Source organism: Alnus glutinosa, chromosome 1, assembly GCF_958979055.1.
Source record: "Alnus glutinosa chromosome 1, dhAlnGlut1.1, whole genome shotgun sequence".
NCBI classification, from domain to species: Eukaryota; Viridiplantae; Streptophyta; class Magnoliopsida; order Fagales; family Betulaceae; genus Alnus; species Alnus glutinosa.
The window spans coordinates 19,848,531-19,873,960 of NC_084886.1; the positions used below are offsets into that span (position 1 = coordinate 19,848,531).

At 38.2% G+C, this 25,430-nt stretch overlaps 1 protein-coding gene across 2 annotated transcripts; it reads right to left on the minus strand.

Moving 5' to 3' along the window:
• Positions 1-2,144: 2,144 nt before the first annotated feature.
• LOC133876409 (serine/threonine-protein kinase 1-like) lies at positions 2,145-24,869 on the minus strand. 2 transcript variants are annotated; one of them, XM_062314700.1, is made up of 18 exons: positions 24,059-24,869; positions 23,756-23,844; positions 23,556-23,663; positions 23,358-23,465; positions 23,065-23,155; positions 21,765-21,817; positions 17,847-17,909; positions 16,672-16,716; positions 16,215-16,250; positions 12,732-12,787; positions 10,943-11,024; positions 8,996-9,121; positions 8,692-8,815; positions 4,261-4,414; positions 3,631-3,835; positions 3,025-3,228; positions 2,870-2,955; positions 2,145-2,549 (listed from the first exon to the last, which is right to left on the minus strand). In XM_062314700.1, the coding sequence occupies exons 1-18, from the start codon at positions 24,819-24,821 to the stop codon at positions 2,450-2,452; spliced, it is 2,493 nt and encodes an 830-aa protein (XP_062170684.1). In that variant the 5' UTR covers positions 24,822-24,869; the 3' UTR covers positions 2,145-2,449. The 2 variants fall into 2 exon arrangements, with proteins under 2 accessions (XP_062170684.1, XP_062170678.1); XM_062314694.1 differs by having other exon boundaries at positions 8,692-8,842.
• Positions 24,870-25,430: the final 561 nt, after the last annotated feature.

Here is a 25,430-nt window from a genome sequence, read left to right on the forward strand (position 1 = left end):
TTAATAAAAAAACATGTATTTCTTACATGTTTAAAGAACACATATCTTTTTTATATGTGAGTTCTAAAAACATTTTTACAAATCAATTTGTAGAAAATTTCTATCCTTCCGAAAATTCCACTGATTCCTCGTTCTAGCTTCTAGGTCGATGGGGAACTTCCCCTGTCACGACTCACGATTCACGAACGCGAGCTTTGTTCAATTTTGCATGAAAATAATGTACTGAGGTTTTTTTTTTTTCTTCTTCTTTGGTGACAAAAAAAAAAAAAAAAAAAAAAAAAAAAAAAAAAAAAGTTTTTAATTATATAAGTAAAGAATTGTATTATCAAGGTATACAAGTTAACAAAAAAAAAAAAAAAAACATTTATCTAATTAATTTTATGGAGAATTAAATTTGCATTTTTTAAAAAAAACTTGAATTAACTTTTTACTTTTTTACTTATACCCATTCAAGAACATTTTGAGATGTTTATTTTTGAAGTAATGTTATCTAGTAGACTGCTATATGATTGTCATACAACTTGATGATATGGCAGTAGTAATTATAAAAAAAAATAATAATAAATAAATAAAAATTGATTTTCATTAATATATCATCTCAAATATATGAGTTATATAGTAATATACTAAATAAAATTTCTCTTATTTTATTATATGGAGATGGATATCAATTGTATTACAAAAGGAAGAGTAAGCATTCATAGAAAGAATAGGACATAATGACAAAAAAATTGTTAGAAAATTCAACTAGATGAGAAAAAACATGCAACTGTCAAAGTTCCACCAAGTTGAACCAACACTAGTTATTATTTCATAGAAAGTGGGAGGGGAAAAACAAGTAATGTAACATAATTTTACAGTCCCAAAGCTCAGGGCACCCCATGGTAGCCGGAATAGCATCGTCTTCACTTCAAGAGAATATGTTGTAACGTTATTTAAATTTTTAAGTAATGAATAACCATTTACACCGCTGGATGTATTAAAAAAAAAATCTTGACCACTGTAGCCTTGCTTTTTTCAAGAAAATAATAAAAATAAATAATAGTCCTCCCTCCGTTAACGGACACAGAAAACATATTTGAGGATTTTTTTTTTTTTTTTTTTTTTTTTGAAAAAAAGCATTCAAATGTGCGAATTGCAATCTGTACACGGAAACTATTAGCCTCTAACTCTATAAGAAGGTTGGGGGCAGAACCGTACAGAAAGCTGAGGCGCTATAAGTTGGGCCACAACTAGTGCCACAACTAGTGCCACCTAGTTTTTCGACTTTTCAAAACTTAATAAATATAAATGTTGGAAATAATTCCATTCAGACCGACCTTCGGGTTATCACCGGCCCAAGAAAGATAAACATCAGAACTCCAGGGAACGTCTTATCCCGGGAGATAGACACTAAGCAGCCAAGATAGCAGAATTCTCGGGATAGTCCAACTTGGGAGATAGACACCAGACAGCTATTCTCGAGAACAGTTTTAGGAGGTATAATTAGATTGGGTCCCGAAAATGCAGACATCCCGGGACTGAAATTCAACTTAGCCAGTTAAGGCCTGAAATAAGCATATCCCGAGAACTTAGGTATTAATCACATCCCAGGAAATCCAGATTAAAATCCCACAAACCAAGATAGACGTTACGTTTCAGATCTCTTGAGATCGTCCCGAGTCCCTGAAAATTCGGGATTGAGCTAATCCTGGATTCATTGCCAAAGAATCCCGAGATTGGAGGGAAGAGAAGCTCAAGTCTAGATCAGACTCTGACGGCGCTCCCAAGCCAAAGAAGACGAAACCCTAGCAATAAGGGTGCTCATCATTCAGCCTATAAACAGGCCCCAACCTTAGGTATAAAGACAGATTGAATTTTTTGGATTATGCAGATTATTATTCTCATAAACTAACTTGAGCATCGGAGCAAGACTCTCGGAAGGGTCTCTTAGTTCTACTTGTTTTGCAGGATTCTTAAGAAAGCTTGAAGAATCCAGAAGGACAAGCCGTGTTCACACCATACCATATGGAAAAAAAACAATATGGAAAAATATGTCGTCATTTTAATCCAACATGGTTCACAGAATATGCTAATTGATTGGAATACAACATTTTAGAAGATGTTACATGTTGCCTATATTGTTATCTTTTTAAACCAGATAATGAACGTCAAGCAGGAGGAAACTCGTTTGTTACTGAAGGGTTTAAAAATTGGAAAAAGAAAGAAAAGTTACAGAATCATGTGGGGGCTCACAATATTGCATTAGCTATATTTTTTTTAATAATTTTAATTAAATTTTTATTAACTATAGTTTTTTTTTCATTTATCAAAAAAAAAAAAAAAAACCTTGCCCCCCTAAACCAAAATCCTGGCTCTGCCACTTGTACTAACAATAAACAAACCATAAAACTAGATAGATGTAGAAACAAATCAGAAATTACTGAAGTGGCAGCAGTATTTGCCCTATCTACAACCGCAGAATAGTTCGAAGTGTATCACAAAGATTTTGAATGGTCTGCTGCTCCTGTGTTGCTTGCATTTCCTGAAGTGGCATATCTTCATAACACCTGCAATGAATGGCCGCATAAAAAATTTAATTTAAGCAACAGTAGCCCAACAAGACAAGCAGCCATTTAACTCGTCTGCTTTAATTCCAGTGAAGAAATTCAGAAAAAGTGGCATGGAAACATGTGGAAGCGTGCTCTAATACTCTTGAGCTATAGGCTCCACATGCAAAGGTAAAGAACTAATAACCATATGTAGTCAAAAATCTTATGATGGCACAAGTAGAAATTGAATGCATGATTGTTCTGCCAGAAGTCACTAGAAAAAAGAAGATTCTGCAAGTCATCAGCAAGAAAATATAGTTGGAAAAGAGAAGCCATACATTTTGTGGTATGCTAAAGCCTGTGCCAAATTCATTAGTGTAGAACTTGAAGTGAGCCTTTGGTAAACACTGGGAGGTAGGGGCATCTGCAGCACATCAAGTGGATAAGAAACTTATATCAAAACGGCAGAGAGAGAGAGAGAGAGAGAGGTAACCTCATTTTGTCCTCTCCGACCCTTTTTAGACTGTCCATCACCACCAGTAAAGAGCTCCTGCAATGCCTCCACGCATACAGTTCCACTATTATCCCGCTGCATGCCTCCAAGCACGTTGTCTGACAAAAGAGCAATAGGGGATATATCCGTTGCCCTCAAGAATGGAATTGGTACTGTATTGCCAGCTGCATATATGGACCAAAGCTGCAATGACATTGAATCCTAGGTTAGCAAGCCCAGTTTGCAGACACAGCAATAAGCATTTCTAAAGGCTCTAAAAGGAGCGAAAACAAGCCTATTCAAATAGGCAAACAAACAAAAGAGCAGTGTCCAATAACATGAGAAGTAAGTTATTTGCCAAGCAAATGATATGAGAACATGAAAGAACGGTGAGCAATCCAAAATCTCAAGGCAAAAAATTCTATGCTACCCATGGTCCCGATTTTTATCAGCAAATAATCCAATCAACTGTTCACAATAACTGAATCTCCACAAACTGGTCCAAGATTTATAATCTCATTAGATTCATATCATAAAATAAAGTTGACTGACTTTCCATTGCTTCTTCTAAAGCAGTTTTTAGCATATAAAATTTTGAACTACTACCTTGTCTTGCAATGCAAAAGCTTTCCGGCTAACAGTATCATTCTTCAATGTGCTATGGCTTATACCACTGCCACCTCCAAGCTCTGCCTGAGAAATACCTTTAGTCTTAAGGTTCTGCTCAGTGGAGCTAGATACAGAGTAAGGAGATTCTTGTATGGTCAGTGTAACAGAATTTGATTCTCCAACACCTCTTATATTCTCCACCCTGATAAATGATCCCCATAATTTTGGTGAGAAGTTTCAAAAACAGACTTTTTAAATTGGCAACAATATCATAATTTAAGTGCTAGATAAGACTTGACATGAAAGGGTGACAGTTAAGCAGAGAGATGTATCACGAGCATTTGCTTAACCCAGTAAACTACAAAATAACGTCATTTTTGGAAATTTGAAAAATCAGTTTGCAACCATATATTGGAAAACAACCATTTCTGATTTTAGAAAATTGAAATCAACTTTGAAAAGATTTGCAGAAATACTCGCTGCATATCTATATACCATAAAATAATCCCTTCTGTAACAGACTGAAAATCAATTTAAATAAAGGAGGGAGAAAAGGGGGGTGGGGAGAGGTGGGGGTGGGGTTTAGGCGCCTAAATGAACATCAGATATAAAGAGTGAGGGAAGTACCGGGATGCAGTTGATTTGCCTTCTGCAGCAGGAACAGAAAGGCTTTCAACATGTTCAAGAGCAGGTGAGGGTTCTTTAGTATCAGAAACTTGTGGTTGAGTGACTGTCTTTTCTATCTCATCTCCACCATGAATTATCACAGTGTCAAAGTTACCTGTCATATATAAAATTCATGTGCATCGGAAAACATAGTGACTAGGTACAAGCAGTATCATTTAACAGGATGTTACAACCTCCTGGCTCTTTAATACGCACAAGCCATATAGCAATTATTGAGGATTTCCTTTCTCAAAAGAAAAAGATAAAAAAAAAAAAAACTTAATTGTCATTCTATAAATTGTATTAACTCCACATAACAGTTAAAAAAGATGTTCAAGTAATCCAAAAATGTAAATACAAAACAAAAAGAAGATGGGATGATCATTTCCACCAGATTCCATGGAAATAAAGTATGTAAGACATATGTTACGATGGGCTGCTAGACAAGTTTACATCAGGTTTTATAGGTTGACGGACTACAATGCGCATCGAAGCATCGAAAGATTAAAGATACCAATAAGTAGTCAGTCATATGAATTCTGAAACAGGTTTCCAAGTACAATCCATGAAGCATCGACATTCTCTTTTCTTTTCTTTTTTAGGGGGGGGGGGGGGGGGGGGGGGGGGGGATTTTTTTACCATTTTATGGATTATGTCCTCATCAAGAGAGGAAAAGAAAACATCACCCTATCAAAGATCTCCGGGCTGAGTTTGAGTTGGGGGAGTCCTCTTCAACCTCTGTGGTGCCAGATAGTGGGGAAAAGCTGGGCTCGCCAGAAAGGTAGGTTTTGCTGCTCTTGCCCCCTGTAACATATCTCCTGGGCTGCACCCTGTTTTGGCTCCGTCTCAAGAGGAGGATCCAATTTTTGAAGAGGAAGGTTGTGCTGGTTTATTGGGCCTTGGGGATGAGTTTGATAGGGATGTGTGCCTTGAGGTTGAGAGTGATAGGGTTGGAGAAGGTGGTCTACTTTCTCCTTTGGACTCTTATTCTCCATGTTCGGTGGGTGAACCAGGACACTCCAATTGGGTTGTGCAGTGTGCAAAGGCTATTTATCCCATTGTGGGGATCTCGTGTGAGGGACATAAGGATGCTTTTGGCCCTCTTGGCATTCTTGAAGAGGAACGCCAGCTCGAGGCGATGGCTGCCTTCTCCAAACGTGATTCGGAAGTTAGAAGGGAGCTCAAGAATTTGGAGTGTTCAGTTAACTACAATGCTACAGGTGAGTGCTCTAGTCTGTAAAGGAAAGGTGAGGGCATGTCCGGTGTTTTTATAAAGCCAAGGATTCTTTCCTAGAACGTGAGAGAGTTGAATGAGGGGACTAAATGTTTGAAAGTTAGGGATTTGCTTAGGAATTGGAAGGTGGACTTTGTTTGCCTTCAAGAAACCAAGCTTGATGCTATGTCGCGTAGTACTGTGCGCAAATTATGGGGTTGTAGTCATGTGGATTGGTGTTGTTTGGATTCCAGTGGGGCTTCAGGAGGTATCTTGATGATGTGGGATAAAAGGGTAGTGGAGAAGGTTGTTGAGTGCGAGGGTCTACACCTTGGTTGTTTCCTTCAGGAACGTTGCTGATCATTCCACATGGGCCTTTGCAGGTGTTTATGGCCCTAATTCGGATAGGGATAGAAGGCCTTTATGGGATGAACTGGCTGGCTTGCTCAGTTGGTGAAACTTGCCTTGGTGTATTGGGGAGGATTTTAATGTCACTCGCTTTCACAGTGAAAGATCGGGTGCGTCTCGTTTATGTTCTGCCATAATGGAGTTTTTTTATTTTATTTCTTCAAGGTCTGATGGACCTTCCCCTTGGGGGTGGTGTTTATACATGGTCGATTTCTCGCAATCCCCCCGGGTGGTCCAGGATTGATAGATTCTTTATCTTTCCGGAGTGGGAGGAGTTGTTTCCAGGTGTGTCCCAATAAAGGCTCCCCCACCTTTGTTCGGATCATTTCCCCATTCTTTATGACTGTGGTGATGCTCTAAGGGGGAATAGGCCCTTCAAATTTGAAAACATGTGGCAAAAGGTGGAAGGTTTTGTGGGCTAGGTGAAACAATGGTGGGATTTGTACCATTTCCAAGGTATGCCTAGTTCTGTCTTAGCACGTAAACTCAAGGCTTTGAAACTTGATTTGAAGAAATGGAATGAGTAGGTGTTTGGCAACGTCGAAAGGAAAAAGTGGTATCTTCTAGAAGAATTATGGGTCTTTGATGTCATTGAAGAAGGGAGGGCCTTAGGCGCGGAGGAGATAACCAAGAAGGCAGAAGTTATTAGTGAACTTGAAAGTTCTTCTCTCATGGAGGAGGTGAGTTGGCGGCAGAAATCAAGGGTGTTGTGGTTAAAGGAGGGGGATAAGTGCACTAAAGTTTTTCACTCCATTGCTAACTCTAATAGAAGGTATAATTCTATAGACTCCTTGTTGATTTGCGGTAGACTCTCTTCTAATCAAGCAGAGATCAACAAGCACATTGGCCAGTTCTATCAAAAGTTATTTACAAAGTAGTGTTGTTGGAGGCTGTCAGGATAGTCTTTCCTTTGACTCCATTTTGGAGTCCAAGGCTTGTTGGTTGGAGAGAGATTTTGGAGAGGAAATGAGTAAGGTTGTGAAAGTGATGGTTGGTGACAAGGCGCCGGGCCCTGACGGTTTCTCTATGGTGTTCTTCCAAGCTTGCTGGGATGTGCTGAGAGTGGATATTATGAAGGTTTTTAGTGATTTTCATGCTAGAGGTAAGTTTGAGAAGAGTCTCAATGCTTCGTTTATTTCGCTTATTCTGAAGATTCCAAGGGCTATCGATCTCAAGAACTTCCGTCCGATTAGTCTTGTGGGGGGAATTTACAAAATTATTGCCAAGACTTTAGCTAACATGCTTAGGATGGTAATGGAGAAGATCATCTCTAAGTCCTAGAGTGCCTTCATTAGAGGTAGGAAGATTCTTGATCCGGTTCTTATTGCCAATGAATGCCATGATAGTAGGCTCAGATTTGGCTAAAATGGATTTGGAGAAAGTCTATGATCATGTGAATTGGGATTTTTTATTGTATTTGCTGAGGCAGTGTGGCTTTGAAGGAAAATTGTGCTCGTGGATAACCCAATGCATCTCCTTAGTGCGCTTTTCGATTTTGGTAAACGGCACTCCGACAAGCTTCTTTAGTAGTTCCCTTGGGTTGAGGAAATGAGATCATTTATCCCCCCTGCGGTTTGTTTTTGAGAGGGAGGCTCTGGAAGAATGATTTCTGATGCGGTTAGTGGGGGGTTGTTGGATGGGTTCTCAGTGGGCAATACTTCATTCTCCCATCTCATGTTTGCGGATGATACTTTAATCTTATGTAATGCTCTTCCTGCTCATTTGCGTCATATGCGGAGCTTATTCCTGTGCTTTGAAGCAACATCAGGCTTAAAGGTGAATTTGGCCAAGACAAAATTGGTTCTTGTCGGGAATGTTACTCAGGTGGGAAGGTTGGCCAAAATCCTAGGGTGTCGGGTTTCCTCTTTGCTGGTCAAGTATCTTGGCTTACCACTGGGGGCCTCCTATAAGGCTAAGCATATTTGGGACGGCGTTATTGACAAAGTAGAAAATCGGTTGGCCAGTTGGAAAAGACGTATTTGTCCAAGGGTGGAAGGGTTACTCTCATCAAGAGTACTCTTGCTAATATGCCCAAGTATTACATGTCTTTCTTCCCTATTCCAGTGAGTGTTGCTAACCGTATTGAGAAGATCCAGCAGGATTTCTTGTAGGGTGGGTTAGGTGAAGAGTTCAAATATCACCTAATGATTTGGTCTAAGGTTTCTTCTCCAATCTCTTATGTGATGTGGCTTCCGCTATTTAGAGTGTTCTTTTCAATCGCTTTGGGATGTCCTATGTTATGCCTAGACATATTATTGATTTACCATCATATAGCAGACTAGCAATTATTAACAACCGATGACCCTTTTTTTTTTTTTTTTTTTTGATAAGTACAACCGATGACCAAATTAAAGCATGCAATCAGAAAAGTCAGTTAAAGCATGCAATCAAAACATCAATTGGGATTTTCCACTACTCTTAGAAAAGCAGTTTCGGAATGTTCCAATCACCAAATTCGGTTTTAGTTCATTTGAGGATTTTCTTTAAAGATTAGTGACTTTGAGGAGCGCTCAAAGACACATTAATAGATTGTTCAACTTTAATTTATGAAGTAGGTTACATTTAAATAAATGGTCAGGTTCAAGTTGATAGTGATGTTCATTACCATGAATATTCAACTGCATAAAATCAATGAGCCACTTATTTTTCTGAAGATATTGTGACGGAAATTAGTCTACACTGCTTGAACCTTAACAGAACCACAGGCTAGAAGATGTTCTCCTACAAGAATTCAAGTCCAACCAATCACATAATATGTAAGACATGCATACCTTCCCCATCCAGTTTTACACCATCAGATATGTGCTGCTTCCTCAAAGTGCTATTTGCATGCACTTCATTTGCAACTTGAAGCCCAATATTATAAGGCCTTGATGGAACAGTATCTCCATATTCCTGATTCAGATTTGGAGATAGTAGTGGCTGTTTCAAATTATCAACAGTCAAAACAAGATAAAAATATTTCTACTGAAAAGAGACATCCCATTGGGACCAGGGGGCAAAGAAGGAAAGGAGGAAGAGAAGGATGGAGGGATTGAGGGAGAGACTGCAAAAGATGAATAAATGTCAACATACATCATCTCCTGCTAAAGTTGGAAGACTTTGTGCTTGCAGAGCCATGGAGGCCCTAATTTGCCTTGACTTTTCAATCTTTGGTGACATTGCAGAAGGTCCATATTTGCATTTCTCAATGAATTTGTGCTATGTTTTAAACACAGAAGAGATAACTCAAGTCAGAATGAAAGGATGTTTAATGACATATGCATCAAGGTTAACCAAAAGCAATCAATTTTTAAAGAAAAAGAAAGTGCTTAAAAACATTAGGTGTGTTGAGGCCTATATTAAAACTCAAGTCTGCATAGCTTTTTCTCCCTTTCTAAAATTATAATCAGCAATTAAAATTAAAAAACATTGTGTATAAAGATCTCTAAGAAAATTTCTGACAATTTTTTAATCATCAATGCTTAAAAGCAAAAAGAAATGTATTAGATTCCCAAACTCTATGGAACATTAGCCTATAAATGATGCTTGAAATGCTAGATCAATTTTTTTTTTCTAGTCGTAAATAGATCACACCATAGAGCCTACAATAACCAGCTCCCACTGAAATTTGTAAAACTCTTCCATACGACTCAAGTAATATATCTGGTTGGGCTCTTTTGTGGGTTGTTTTGGGCATTCTTTCTTGGGTTTTGGGGTTCTTTTTCCATTTTCTATCAGTTGTTGCGGGTTAGCTTTTGGTGTTTCTTATGTATACTTCCTATGTACCAAGGGGCGCCTTTACGCTTTTTTAATAAATCTTTTCTTACCTATCAAAAAAAAAACTTCCAACCCATAAGAGCTTCACTTTTTTCTTGGAAGAGTGTTTGGAAGGTGAAGCCTCCATCTCGTAAAGCGTTTGGAAGGTGAAGCCTCCATCTCGTATGCTTTCTTCACATGGATGACAGCTTTGGATAAAATCCTTATGATTGACAACCTTAGGAGGCAGGGACTTACACTTGTCAACTGGTGTTGTCTTTGTAAGAAGAGCGAGGAGACCGTAAACCACCTTTTGATCCATTGCGAATTTACTAGTGAGCTATGGCATTTGGTTCTCAGTCTTTTTGGATTCTCATGGGTCATGCCGGGCAATATTCTAGAGTTATAAGGGCTTTCAGGGCAGGTTTGGGTGCTTGGTAGGGGTTGTTATTGTATTTGGGGAGCTTCCTTTGTTTCTTGGGTGTCTGTTGAGGGCTTACCTTTTTTGTGAGTTCTTTTGGGTTTCTTGCGGTTTTGGGGTGCTTCTTTTGCTTCTTAGGTGTTTGTTGGGGGCTTACCTTTGTTTTTTGGGTTTTTGGGGCTTTTCTTTGTCTTTTAGCTTTCCTTTGTTTTTGTGGGCTAGCTGGGTGGTTCCTCTGTATACTTCCTTTGTACTTAGGGCGCTTTACGCTTTTTTTAATAAAATCTTCTTACTTATCAAAAAAAAATATTCTAGAGTTACTTCAATGTTGGAAGACGCAAGGACATTGACAATCAAAAGGGCCATTTGGAAAGTCATCCTTTCTTTACTTATGTAGAGCATTTGGAGAAAAAGAAATAGATGTCTTTGGATGACTGCAAGTTTAATGTGCTGGAATTAAAAGCCTCTTTCTTGAGCTCCTTTTTAGATTGGACAATTACTTTTGTTCCTAATTTCTCCTCTTCTAATCTTGTAGATTTTGTTAACTTTTTAGATTTTCGACCCCATTAGGGTGGTCGCTTCTCTTGTATACATTTCGTGTACTCGAGCTTCTGTTCTTCTTCAATAATTTTATTCATAAAAAAAGTAGTATTATCAAAATGGAACAAGACACATGTGCATGACAAAACAGAAAACAATTTTAAACAATATCTAGATTACTGATGCAGCTGAGTAAATACTGGACTTCTAGCATTATTTCAAATAAGGCCTTAAAGAGACAAGACGTGTAGCATATAAATTTATAGCATAAATTTTTTTCTAAATGTGTATTATTTTACAAATAGAGATGCTAATTAACGTACTTTCAACATCTCAGATGCAGTAGGGCGTTGACGAGGTTCTTTTGTTAGGCTCTTTGCAACAAAATCATGGAACACAAGGGACCTGCCAAAAGAGAGAACTTATGTTAGAATATCATAGATAGGATATTTATCATGGTTAACGTGAGGAATGTCGTAACAAAGAACAGAAAGAGTTGGGTATAAATGCAACAAAAGTTGAAAGAACCACCATGAATTCAGAAACTTCCGCTCGCAAGAGTTCAAGCAGAACTTAAAAGAACCACCGTAAGCTTGTATTGCTCAAGTTTTCCATGTTAGTTAAGCTTGCCAATTTTATTACACCCACACCTCAAGGGTTATTATAGGCTTATAACTTGGTTTGTTTAACAGCTACCTCCACAAGGAATGACTTAAGAACATTTCTGAATTAATTCAGGTTGGGATTGGGTTAGTAATTTCGTGCAGGGCTTTAGAACTCTTGGTTACGGACCCAATTTGTGAATATGAAAAAGATTTAAAAAAAAAAATCTACTCATGACAGTCACCTAGACCCACAATAGATGAGGTTCAAATACGAAATATGTTCTCAAAATTTTGGACAGTTTCAAACTAGAAGGTGTGTTTGGCAAGCATTTATCCCATCTTTTTTCCATTTCTCCCAAAAAAAGTCAAACTTCTTTCTTCACATCAACAAACAACTTTCTTTACTTTTCTCTCATAAAAAATTCAAAACTCATTTCACCTTTATATCACATCAATCAATTCTTATTACTATTCCAGGAAAAATAAAATGGGAAAAGGCTTTGCCAAACATACCCCTTTTCAAGATATGTCCAGAAAAGAGATCCCAGTGACGCCCTATAAGAACTCTTCTCTACATTGCAGTAGGAGAGGACAACCGTGCTCTCTCTGTGTTTGTGTTTGTGTGTCTGTGTATCCTGACCTTTCTAACATTCCTGGAACAAACGCAACTATTAGGCCAACCCATAGAATCCAAACCACCCAGCTTAGCCAAGGCTGAAACTAGTAATAGCAGTGGTTGAATATATATTCTCTCAAGAGTTAACGATTAGTTACACCACAATGGAACTAACAGCTGTACACTTGTCCCAGTAATTTTGAATTCAAGCACTGGTAATTTTCACTTGGCAGGCTCAGGACATCAGTGATATGACCCTTTAATGTTGTAGCAACCATGTAAAGTTTAATATCCTAGTTTGAAATGGCACAATGTTTAATGAAGCAGAATAAGTAGTCTTCTAAAATGCCCAAACGTGGGCTTCACCTTTAGTGAATTTTCTTTTCTTTTCTTTTCTTTTTCTTTTCTTTTTTAGTGGCAAGATTTAGATATAAACAGTCTTTAACTTTTTGAATGTTGAAACTTATTTTGGTACAGTCTAAAAGGGAAAGCAAGGAACTTATTTTGGGGCAGTGGGAGTAGGTACTTTATGAACTGAAAGGTTCAATAGAAAGGTAGACCATATAAAAATGAAACTGTACCTTCATGAAAGTAGATTTGAGGGTATAATGTAAATACAGATGAGCATATAGACACATTTGAAGGGAAGGAGAGATCAAGAGATGATAGTAAAAGGATTGTACGACTGATGAGTGCCTAACAAGTTTAAAGGAAAGATAGACAAAAGAGCACTTTACGCTCTAGCACATTGGAAAATTGTTGCTCTTGCCTAACTCTTTGAATTGTAATCAAAGCATCTTGATACCAGGTAGCTGAAACAACGGCTACTTCTAAGTTACCACTCACAAACTGTGATTTGAATAAGTGGATGTAATGGACTTAATAACGAACCATTTTTCTTTATCCTCAAGCATCGGAGCTGGCTCAATGGATATCATGAATAAAACCTATCAAAAATAAATATATAAGTCAAATATTTCCTCATCACTTTTTTAACACTGAATCATGCTTAATATTAAACATGCATCAACAAGCAAGTTAGAATACAACGTTATTCCTAAACTGTTAAGATCATAATACTGACAGTAAGTAATTAAAGGAGCTATAAAGGGGAGAAAGGGGAGAAACCATATAGAATCTGTTTCCAGTAACCTAGAATGTATAGCAATGCAGGAATGACTCCATCAGTGCACTACAAACTGACAAACCTTATAACACCATGAACCTTCGTTTACCCACAGGACATCATACACATGGATTCCACTCCAACACTACATCTAATTCTTCAAAATTGCTTTAGATGCTCTTCAAGAAAATGGTCTAGAATGAGCACATAATAAAGCTCAAAAATTGATCAGAAGTTTTAAATATGTAGGGCCCACATATGACATCAGATAGAGACAAGTCTTACCAGATTTTGAACATTAAGTCACCAGGCGTCTAGCATTAAATACTTATAAATAAAAAATAAAAAATAAAAAATAAAAAAGGCCTCTAGCATGAAATCAGTTTTAAGTTGGGGTCTTTGGTTTGAGAGTAATAAGAGTTCTGCACAGTGACAGAACTGGAAGTATCTGTCAAGCCCTGCACAGAACTTTCTTTTAGTATATGTTATTTAAGCTAGGTCTAGAGTTCTAGAGAAATCCTTAAGAGTTTTACTAGTGTCTCATTGAGTTTATGACATTATTAGATAGTTTCTGAAGTCGAAGTCTTTTTCCTATTAGCGTCAAAGGAAGAATTATTTACACATCTGACAAAATTGTAGACAAACCAGAAGGCCTTGGACCCCTACCCTTCCAAACATGGTATGCACCAGATTCTAGGATGCCCTTCCAGACGCCACAGAAGATTAGCAACTTTGCTACAAATAATTTTTGGGATACCCTCTCAATATTGCATTTTTTTCACAAGATGTCCTGCGCTATTTTAACTGTACCTTATATTGAAAGCACTGAATGCATCATAAAAGTAATCAGAATGAATCACTATGTAACAAACCTATTCCACAGAGACAAATAAAGAGACATAGAGTATAGTGTGGTGCGCTTGGACATTATGGAGGTTTTTTCTGAGTTTCATGCTAGAGAAGTTTTTGAGAAGAGTTTAAATGCTTCTTTTATTTCTCTTATTCCTAAGACTCCAGGAGCTTTGTCTCTCAAAGATTTCTGGCCCATTAGCCTTGTAGGAGGTATCTACAAGATTATTGCTAAAGTCTTGGCCAACAGATTGAAGACGGTTATGGACAAGGTTATCTCCAAATCCCAGAGTGCTTTCATCAAAGGAAGGCAGATTCTTGATCCAATCCTTATTGCGAATGAATGCCTTGATAGTCGTATTATATCAAGGGAGCCGGGAGTCATTTGCAAAATGGATTTAGAAAAAGCTTATGATCACGTTAATTGGGATTTTCTGTTGTATATGTTGAGGAGATCCGGCTTTGGGGGTAAATGGTGTTCGTGGATAGCTCGGTGCATTTCTTCTGCTAAGTTCTCGGTGCTTGTTAATGGCTCACCATATGGCTTTTTCAGCAGCTCTCGAGGCCTAAGGCAAGGAGATCCTTTGTCTCCCCTTTTGTTTGTGTTTGTTATGGAGACGCTGAGTCGCATGATTACTGCGGCAGTGAGTGGGGGTGTGTTGGATGGTTTCAGAGTGGGTGATGCTTCTTTTTCCCATCTTTTGTTCGCTGATGACACATTGATTTTCTGTGATGCTAGCTCCTCAAAGATTCGGTCTTTGCGAGTTCTCTTGCTCTTATTCGAGGCTGTCTCGGGGCTTAAGGTTAATTTGGCCAAATCCAGCATTATTCCAGTGGGGAATGTCGATAATGTGGGTAGGTTAGCCGACATTTTAGAGTGTGAAGTTGCTTATTTGCCTGTGATGTATTTGGGTCTTCCATTGGGGGCTCCTTACAAGTCTACTCGTATTTGGGATGGAGTTATTGAGAAGGTTGAAAAACGGTTGGCTAGTTGGAAAAGGTTATACCTCTCTAAGGGAGGGAGAGTGACCCTTATCAAGAGTACGCTCTCTAACTTACCTACGTACTACATGTCTCTATTCCCTATTCCGGTGAGTGTTGCTTCTCGCATTGAGAAGTTGCAACGAGATTTTCTTTGGGGTGGCATGGGTGAAGCTTTTAAATACCACTTGGTGAGTTGGGAGAAGGTTTGTACTCCAATTTCGAATGGGGGGCTTGGCATTAGGAAGTTGGTTCAGTTTAATCGCGCATTGCTAGGCAAATGGTTATGGCGATATGGCATGGATAGGGATGCTTGGTGGAGAGTCGCGGTGGACTCCAAGTATGGAAGTTTGTGGGGTGGGTGGTGCTCCCGAGAGGTTGCTGGGGCGTTTGGAGTAGGGTTGTGGAAGTTTATAAGGAAAGGTTGGGAGAAATTCTCCAAACTCCTTAGATTTGAGGTGGGGGAAGGGAGTAGGATCAGATTTTGGCATGACTTGTGGTGTGGAGATTCGATTCTGAAAGAAGTGTTCCCTGATCTCTTTGGCATTGCTCGGGTGAAGGATGCGTCAGTGGCTGATAATTTAGAGAGTTTGGGCGGGTCCATTCAATGGAACGTGAGCTTTATTAGAGAGGCTCATGATTGGGAAGTCGATGTTTTTGCCTCTTTCTTCCAGATGCTGGGCTCCACCAAGGTGAATATGGAGAGGGCAGATTGTCTTAAATGGGTCCCATCCAAGAAAGGTGTGTTCAGGGTGAAGTCATTTCTTGGTTCTATGATGTGTGCTGGAGGTACTCGGTTCCCATGGAAGTGTGTGTGGCGGTCTCAGGCTCTCCCGAGGGCAGCTTTCTTCACTTGGTCTGCAGCTCTAGGCAGAATTTTGACCTTGGACAATCTTAGGAAGAGGAACTTAATTATTGTGGATAGATGCTGTCTTTGCAAGCGGGATGGGGAATCAGTGGACCATATTCTTCTGCATTGCGATCTGGCCTCAGCTCTATGGAACAACATTTTCTCACGCTTTGGGATTGCGTGAGTCATGCCTAGGAGTGTGCTTGACTTAGTTGCTTGTTGGTGGAAGTCTGGGAGATCTGGGAGCGCTACTTCTTGGAAGATGGTGCCTATTTGCCTTTTTTGGTGTATTTGGAGAGAAAGAAACCTTAGGTGTTTTGAGAATCTAGAAAGCTCCCTTGAGGAGGTGCTAGAGTTGTTTCTCCATACTTTGTATGTCTGGTCGATGGCTTATTTGTACCCTTTATCTATCAGCTTTGCTGAATTTCTTACTTCTTTTTCGCTTTCTAGTTAGGTGTTTCCTGTTGTATACTTCTAGTGTACGTAGGGGCGCCTTACGCTTTCAATAATACTATCATTACTTATCAAAAAAAAATAATAATAATTAAAAAAAAAATCATGCACTAACCCTCATCGGATGTACTGTCGATCTTGGAGGAAGCCCCTGAAAAATAGATGGAAAGAGATAAAGGATTACGAGATAACAAGAAACATGACTTGTACAGAAGAATAAAAGAAAAATGTCATTCAACGCAAAAAATAATAAATAAATAAATCGCACATGAGCAAATACCATAATTCTTTGTTTAAAATATACTGGAAATTGAATGGTGATGCAAATCCACTAATCAACCCAAGACTAAAAAATTACTTCCTAAGGCTTATCAGAACTCCCAACCAGGTGGGAAATGAATCCCATCTAAACAAGAGCAGGACAACTTTGGCAACTCAGATTCCCCCCCCCCTGCGAAGAAAAAAAAAAAAGTCCACGTGCAAGCAGCTTTTAAGTAAAACTTTAAAAGATAGCTGAGCTTTCATATTTTTCCATGCAATCATTGAATAACATATGCATTTAGAAGATATACCTCAGCCATTTCAACTGCAGACACACCAAGAGCCCATACATCCACCTGGATCAAGGAAGATAAAATTGTACCATGAAGTTAAGAGTGACCACAAGGTGGATTAGAGCAATTATACATCACAAACAGTAAAAGTTGCGGACAATTAAACCAAAAATGTTACCAAACACCTGAATTTGAATAAGTTTACTATTCAAGGTGTAGTATTCAATCAAAGGAACTTTCCCTGGCTTCCATTTTTCTTCTCTTTTTTTTTTTAGTAAGTAAAGAAGCACCATTCCAAATTACTATCGTTCTCATCCCAACTTTTAGATTCTTTTACAATTCTTTCAACATTTGGCGTCATGACTATGCAATAACATCTTTTTATGCAAAGGCATCTTCTAACAATCAATGGCTCTGTTTGTTAATGTGTTTTTAAGGGTATTTTTTGTTTCTGGTTTGAAAAAGTATTCTGATGTTACATAAAGGTAAAAACTGTTTTTAAGTTTTTAGGAACATTTTGTATTTGGATTGTTTGTTAATGTTTTTGTTTTGAGAAGAGAAAATAAAAGTCAGAAAACAAAAATTTAACAAAACGGAGCCAATGACTTTCCATAGACATATACGAGATGAAATTAATTGAACCCATTCTGATATTAAATGTTTTTTACAAGCTCTCATGCAAATTAGGATTTACTAATTTTTTCCACTTGCTTTTGCATGTGCATGAATTTAATAAATTCTTTTTTTTTCTTTTTTGAGTGTTATCCATGTGCTCCTTACTTTTACAATAAGTACAATTTTTTTTTCCCTCGCCACTAGGGCAAAATATTGAATCACGGGAAAAAAGCTTGTAATGGCTCCCAAAAATTACATGCAACAATAGGTATATGTTGCTTGACTAAAAATAAATAACAGAACTCTTTCCTCAAAAAGCAATTGCCTTCCTGCTTTCAATAATACACATCAACTTTATATTTATGTGGCAGCTAACAATGCAAATTTTGCTTTTATTTCTAGTATGATTTCTCTGCGGCCCCCAAGGATTTTTAATAAATTTTCACTATATTTGAAGGTGTTTCAACATTTTGTTAAAAAGGTAAGTAATCCCTGAGAGAGAGAAGGCAGGATAATGGGCAGATATTAGTAGAGAGGCTCAAAAGAAAATTAAATCCACTGAGGTCAAGCATATGAACCTTTCCATCGTAGCGACTTTCTTGAATAACTTCTGGAGCCATCCAGTGTGGAGTGCCAATGAACTGAGAAAAATATAAAAGATAATCAAAAAGAATTTCCAAGTATCAAGCGCAAATAAATTATCACCAAAAGTCACAGTACTGAGATTAAAATAGTGGCAATAACCACCAAGGAACCTATCAATTTGCAACAGTTGAAAAACATTAAGAAGAAAAAAAGAATCAGAACACCAACAGTAAAACATTGAGATAGATGCAAATCATTAAGTCTTTCAGTGGAACAAATATTAGATATATTTAATAAAAGGCAGCTTTTGAAAAATCAGATTACTTATCCCAAGATGAGATGGTTAGACAGATAATATTTCTTTATCAATTACTTTCATTGACTTAAATGTCAGCTTCTGTTAGGAAGATAACAGTCGCCATAAAAATTAAAAATTAAAAGAAAAATCTTTTTCCAGCCAGAAACTCCCCAAGACTGGAGAGGCTTCAAAAGCAGTGTCTTATCAATGTACCACTAAAAGATATCATCTTCTTTGGTTCTGTAGTCCTTGTGGAGGAAAAGTATTGAATTTTCACCACCTTATGACTTTTGCTAAAAAAAAAAAAAGTGTAAATTTTTTAATTTTTTTTCTTTTAACTTGTAGCAAATATGGGGATTTTTTTTTTGATAAGTAAGAAGATTTTATTAAAAAAGCGTAAAGCGCCCTAAGTACACAGGAAATATACAGAGGAACAGCTCAGCTAGCCCACAAAAACAAAGGACAACCCAAATACAAAGTGAGGCCCCAAAAACCCAAAGGTAAGCCCCCAACATAGCAAATATGGGGATTTCAGAGGAGGATGAGCCTCCAAGATCCTTGTTGCAGCTCGTCTGGAGGTGAGGTTTGGCCTAAAAAATAAGTTAAAAGTATATTTACAAAGAAATTTTTTTCAGATCAGCAATATCAAGACTTTCAATCTTTGGCTGGTTAGGTCATATGATAGGTTTCTCTTCTATCACTTTCCCAAATTTATTTTCCAAATGTATCTTCAGCTTGTTAATGGTAATGTCACGACGACAATATTTTCTAGATAGAGGTAACTGACTTTCTCAGAGTCAATTGTACTGTCAAAGCCTGCAAGATTGAGCTTGAAATGTCAAACAGCTCCTGTATTGGCCAATTTGTCAAGATACATAGAAAGAGCTTTCTTCATATGGGGACTCTTCAATCAAAAACTTCAATATGACATTTGTTAATTGGAGTAGTCTGATGTCCCTACCAAGTTGGCTGGCAATAATGGCATCTTAACAAAGTTGACTTACTTTTCATGGAGGGCAACTTTGATAGATACCAATGGTAACATCGAAAGTGGTTTTCATATTTGAGTCATGTGCAATGAGGATAGATATTGTCAGTGAGACCAAGTCTTTGCAGTGCTCTAAGGTGGAGGATCCCAATAAGTCAATTTCCAATCCATGAAGGCTGTTGTTAAGCAATCTTCTCCGGCGAGGGGATTTCTTCAAAGGGGGTTTCTCAATCGGTCAATGCAACCCACTCTCCCGCCTAAAGTGTCGATCGCGTCGTCATCGACTCTTGTTGCTAAGGAAGTTGGGGTGGTAGGGACTCCTTCCCTTTTGGGTGGTTGCAGCTCTCCTAACGTTGAAAAGGATGAGGATTCCGAGTTTAATGGTTTGATTCAGTCTCAAAAGTGGCAGTAGGCTTTGGCCTGAATGGGGAGAGCATAGTATGGGATCAAGGCGATGAGTTTTGGTATGGGGAAGATGGAGAATCCCCTTACCCTTTGGGTGTTTTACATCCCGACATGCCCTTAGATTGGGCACTGGATGGTGATGAGGGCGAGGATCCATCCTTAGAAATCCTAGATGCCATTGATGAGGAGTTCCATCGGAAAACTATGGTTGCGCGCCAAAAGACTAAACAGCTTCATTAACTACGGCGATGCAAGCGCACCCTCTCGGCGTTGGAAAGGTAAGGCTCACATGATGTAATGTTGAATGCCTCTTAGGTTTTAGGGTTTTAGGGTCTAGCGGGTTTGTTGGTTTTCTTTCTTTTTTTGGTATGGTTTGGTTGTTCCTGTATATACTACATGTGTACTTAGGGGCGCCTTACGCTTTGTTAATATATTTTTATTACTTATCAATATATATATATACATTTGAGTCATGTGCAAGTTGATGCAAAATCCATATGTTGTAGATGTCACCCTATTCAATTTGTCACTATTTACTTGAATTGTATAGTATAATAAATATTTGGGAAAAATGCATTTTTGGTCCCTTTGATTTGGGGTTGTGACAAATAGTTTCCTAAAGTTTAAAAAGTGATTAATCACTTCCTAGGGTAAGCCAAAAAAAAAAAAAATTTGGTCCCTACCGTCATAAAAGTTAACAGAATCCGTTAACTTGACATGTTAGCACCAATTATATTTTTTTTTATGAATAATAAGTTTTATAGTAAAAAAAAAGGGCAAAGCCCTCATATACAATCAGCACTAATTATATAACGACACGTGTCCGGGTTGCTTAGTCAATGTCAAAAATACACTTTGGACTTGACATTTGACAAGTCCCAATATTAAGCCACATATACTAACTCTCTCCACGTCACTCTCCAGGTCAAAAAAAAAAAGTTTAATCGTGCAATCCCATCATTCATCGTTGATTTCATCATACGCAACCCAAAAAATTCCAAATCGCCGTTGAGGAAATTTTCTGATATTTTTCCTCCGACAGAAAAGTTTGTGACTTTTCGCTATTCTCTATTTGTTGAAAAGTTTTCTCCGAATGCTCGAACTGCCCTCAAGAATCGTTGATTTCGCTATTCTCTGTCTGTTCATTGAGAAATCACATAAATGTTTGTGACTTCTCATGCCATTTTGTTTGGAACCGAACATAGCCATTAAGTTCTACAGATTTCGATTTATTGTAAACAGGTCAATCTTTTCAAAATTTACAAGAAAAAAAAAAATGAATCCTTTGTAATCTCTTTATAGGTTAAACATTTTGTTGAAAAGTATTCTCCAAGTGCTCGAGGGCAGTTTGAAGCTTTTCTTCTTTGGTGGGCAAAGATCAAATCTAATCTGAGCATTTTCCCATTCATGCCGATCTGATTAGAAAACCGCCAGAGTCGCTTGGAACTAGAGGTGGAGTACAATGTAGGCATAAAGAGGGATGTTCATCGACTGTAAGAATAGGACGGTGACAGAGATAAAGGGAGAAGAAAGGCCGAGGAAAAAAGACCGAGAGATTGAAAGAGGATTTTGAAAGTGAGAGCAGACACTTGCATAAGAGAAACCAGAAAACCTAAAGAAATGAAATTTTTAAACGACCCTGCAGAACTAAATCTGATCAAAGAAAAGTTGGTTTTCGCAACAGCCAACCCGAGTCATGTTGAAAATTTAATCCCACCGGCACAACTAATGCCATAAACCGACCATTTTAGGGCACATTAGTTGGGATAAATCAGAATGGCAGACCTCAAGAGCGGTTCATTATCAAAGGAAAAATATCAGAAAATTTCCTCAACCACGAATTGCAATTTTTCTAGATTCCGTCCAATGAAATCGACTATTGAGACGATTTAACTTTACTCTTTTTTTCTAGTTTTACTTTTACTTTGCCGACTTGGAGAGTGACGGGGAGAGAGTGAGTATATGTGGCTTAATATTGGGGACCTATAAACAAGTGCTCATGTTTATCATAGAACCTTGCCTATACATTTATCTGAGTCTCTGAGTCTCTTAATCTAGGGATGCCAAATCATCAAGCATCACCAAGAATCCACAAGTAAACTACTAGCAACTTCTGGCCCATAGAGCAAAAGTTTAAAGGTAGCATCGCAGGGGGAAAAAGAAAAATTAAATAGTTGAGTCAGCAACACAATCTACATTTAAGCCAAACAAATATTGTACCGTGTTGCGCTTTGACATGGTTCTTGTGAGCTGCGCTGCAACCCCAAAATCACCTGCTCATATTTCAAAATTTGTCTGAATTATGAATCAGTGTGCTCCTAAAAGCAAAAGCAACATTTAAATTTAAGTTCTAATATTTAAAACCAAAATAGATAAAGAATCTCATTTTCTAGGCATTTGCATAAGAAAATTTAGTTTCCAGTCCAATTTTGAAATAGCAAAAAGGCAAATTTTTCTATAAAAAAAAATTGTTCCCCATCCAATTATTTCCAAATCCTTTTCATTCTCTCTTACTCATCTCTATGTTTACCATCACTTGTTCATCCAAATCTTCCATCCAAACAAGAATACTTAATTTCCGTTCTTTATGTTTATCTATAAGTGTTGGGTGTAGGCATGTGTCTAAGTGTCTGACTTGTCAAACTTAGGACACAGTGACAAGGTTCCGAGATTGCACACGGGTATTTGGACAAGTAATATGCACTAGTACAATATCTTTATGATGCAGGACAATCAATAATCACAAAAAATACACGGTGAAATTATGACAAAGAGGAGAATCAATTCACATTTTTATTCCATCAAAGTCTGCCTCCTTTGGAATACAAATCACACATAAATAGACACACTGACTAAAGCCTAACCCTAAATCTAGGGGAAAGCCCACTTACCAAAAACAATATACGGCAATGCCCATTTATTGACCTATCCAAAACAATCTAGGGCAACACTCATTTATTCAATTACCAAAAATATCTTTGCCTCTTGAAAATTAAATAAGCATAAACTAAATACGAATATCCCAGTTAACTAATAAGACCTAAATAAATTAAAATAAAATTCATGTCTCGCCCTTTGCATCACTTTATAGGTATAGGTAATCACATAAATGTATAAATCTTTTACCATCTGAATATTTTTTCATGTGTGTGCCTTATTTAGGTCAGATGACATGATTGAAATGAATACAGTACTCAACAAAAGAAGGGATCAGAAAAGACCACAGGTAGAATAAAATTTAGAAACCCTCATAACAACATGAACTTTGATAGCAACCAGCTTAGAAAAGATTATTGACACCATGGTTATCTTGCTATGCTAGACTGAGATAAGCACAAGACCTAGAGCAACATACTACAATAACTTGGCTATGCCAACAAGGTTTTCATGTATAATAAAACAAAAGTGTCAACAACATCAAACAAGAATGAAACTTAGGTTTCGTCAATCACAATGTCACGACTGTTTGTTCCACATAAATAGACATGAAGTTGGCTAATAGTATATGAAGTTTACTCACCCAGCTTGACATCTCCTTGTTCAGTTAACAAAATATTTCCACCCTTAATATCTCTATGGACTTTGAAAATTGAGTGCAAATAAGCAAGGCCCTACATATAATAAGAATATGAATAAATAATTAAAACAAAAGGTTCAAACAACATATTAAGTATAAAGCACATAGAAGCCAAGGATAGTCAGACTTAAAGTTCTCATGCACAAAACTTAGCACAGTTTTCTGTAGGCATAATATTTTAAATTGTTTATTCTCAATAATTATTCCAACTTCAAACAAGTTAGAGTCAACCATACCTTCAATGCCTCCCTACAGATATATGCTATTTGATACTCCTCCAAAGGCTCCTCGGTAATGTTCATCAAGTCAGCAACACTTCCACCCCCACAGTATTCCATCACTATCTGCCAAGATATTCAAAATACTAATCATAAGCTTAAAAAATCGATGCAACTTGTTTCACAAGTAAATCGATCAAACTCTATGTTTCTTACCCAAAGATACTCCTCTCCTTGGTAGCTTCCAAGGTAGCGCACAACATTTGGATGACTACATTGCTGTAACATCTCAATCTCACCACGAATTTCTTCATATCCCTCCTCCTAAACATGGAAAACATCATAATTCACTTCAAAAATTTCAAATTCAAACCAAGAGAAAAAAGAAACGCGAGAAAAGGCAAAAGGAAACACACCCCTTCACATAATGATATTACTTTGATAGCAACCAGCTCCGAAGTTTTTATATCCCTAGCTTTGTAAACAGCCCCATATGAACCTTTCCCTGCAATCCCCAAAAGCAACCTCACTCAGCACAATAACATAACCACACAAAACTCCCCTAAATCAACTAAATGCAACATAATCCCACAATCGACTCCAATTATTCATAAAAATACGCATCAAAATAGTAGAATTAAATACCGTAAATACCAAAACCAACAAAAACTCTCATCCAATATCCAATAAGGATTAAACTCAAACTTTACAACACCTACCAAGCTCATTGAGCAATTCGTACTTAGTAGTAGGATCTTCCCGGGTAAGACTCTCCGGAATCGAACTCGTTGACATCTTCGTCATCATGGGATGCCGACCCTCCTCGCCGCCGCCCTGCGACGACCCGCTCCCCTTCCTCTGATTCCCAAACCCAAAGTCCCCTACCGCTTGCATACTCGCCACGGCGCGCCCCATAGTCGAATCCCCCATCCCTTTACCACTACCACCACCAATCCTCCTCAACACGGTCCCGCTCGTCGAAAACCCCTCGCCATCACCATCAACCTCATCGTCATCGCCGTCATCACCACCGCCCATTCTATTCCCGGGTCTCGCGGGCTTGTACTCCGAGAGCGGCGAGCTCTGGGACTTCGACGGGGAGTAGGAAGACGGAGAAGACAGGTTGCGGGGGCGAGTGCGAGTGCGATCGTTCTTGACGATCATTGTGCTGAAATCGGCCTTGTCGTCGTCGTCGTCGTCGATTGGGTCTCCGCCGCCGAAGTCCTTGGGGAGGCGTTTGAGGAGTGGGGGGAGAGAGGAGTCGTCTTCGTCGTCGTCGTCGTCGTCCTTGTACACCATTGTGGCGTAAAGGTCTTCTTCTTGTTGCTCTCGTGTTTGTGCTTTGCTTCGCTTTTTCTGTTCGTTCTGTTCGTGCTCGGATTCGGAGCTGGAGTCTTCGTCGCCGTGGATGACGACGGTGGAGTAGAGGTCTGGCTTGGGCCGGGTCTTGCGGCTCCGGCGGCCTGTGGAGCTCGGATCCATTTCTCAGAGCGAGTGCGTCCGAGCTGAGCGTTTGGAACTCAAATTGCCAGTGCCACTGCTGAGCAGATCAAGATCTCACTGGGCTTAATCAGGGTGTCGGCCCAACAGAAAACAACGCGCTTTCTGACTTTTTTTTATGGGCCAAGCTTTCCTCACTTCGGGGCATTCAACATGGCCCATAACATCCTTTTAGCATTTTAAGAGATTTTTATTCCTTTCTTTGATTTTCATAATAAAAATTTCAGGTGCTTTTTGGGTTTACTTCGCATGTTTGGGGGTAACGTGCGAAGCTAGAAGCTTGACACGTGGTATTGATTTCATAAAATTCTGCTGATGTGTTAAATGATGTGTCACTGAATTTGTGAAAAATTGCTGGTTTGGCTTAACGAAAGTCTCACTTTATTGAACGGAAGACACACAAAGGATTCAATTGAAATTCGCAAAAAAACTAGACAGTTAAATACAATTTCTTAAATTTCAGAGAGTCATCTCAAATGGCGCATTTATTCAAAAATTTATTTTAATTTACCCTTTAATTAATTATGAAACAATTTCACTGAACAAAAAAAAAATTAAATAGCGCAACATACCATGAAAAATTATTGATAT

Excerpts from the sequence above, each read along its gene's own strand:
- LOC133876409 (XM_062314694.1), bottom strand. The coding sequence starts at position 24,821 with ATGGATCCGAGCTCCACAGGCCGCCGGAGCCGCAAGACCCGGCCCAAG. Across the intron at positions 23,664-23,755 it reads TAATATCATTATGTGAAGGG|GAGGAGGGATATGAAGAAAT; the intron begins GTGTGTTTCCTT and ends TTCCATGTTTAG. Across the intron at positions 11,025-12,731 it reads CTTGAGGATAAAGAAAAATG|GTCCCTTGTGTTCCATGATT; the intron begins GTTCGTTATTAA and ends CTCTTTTGGCAG.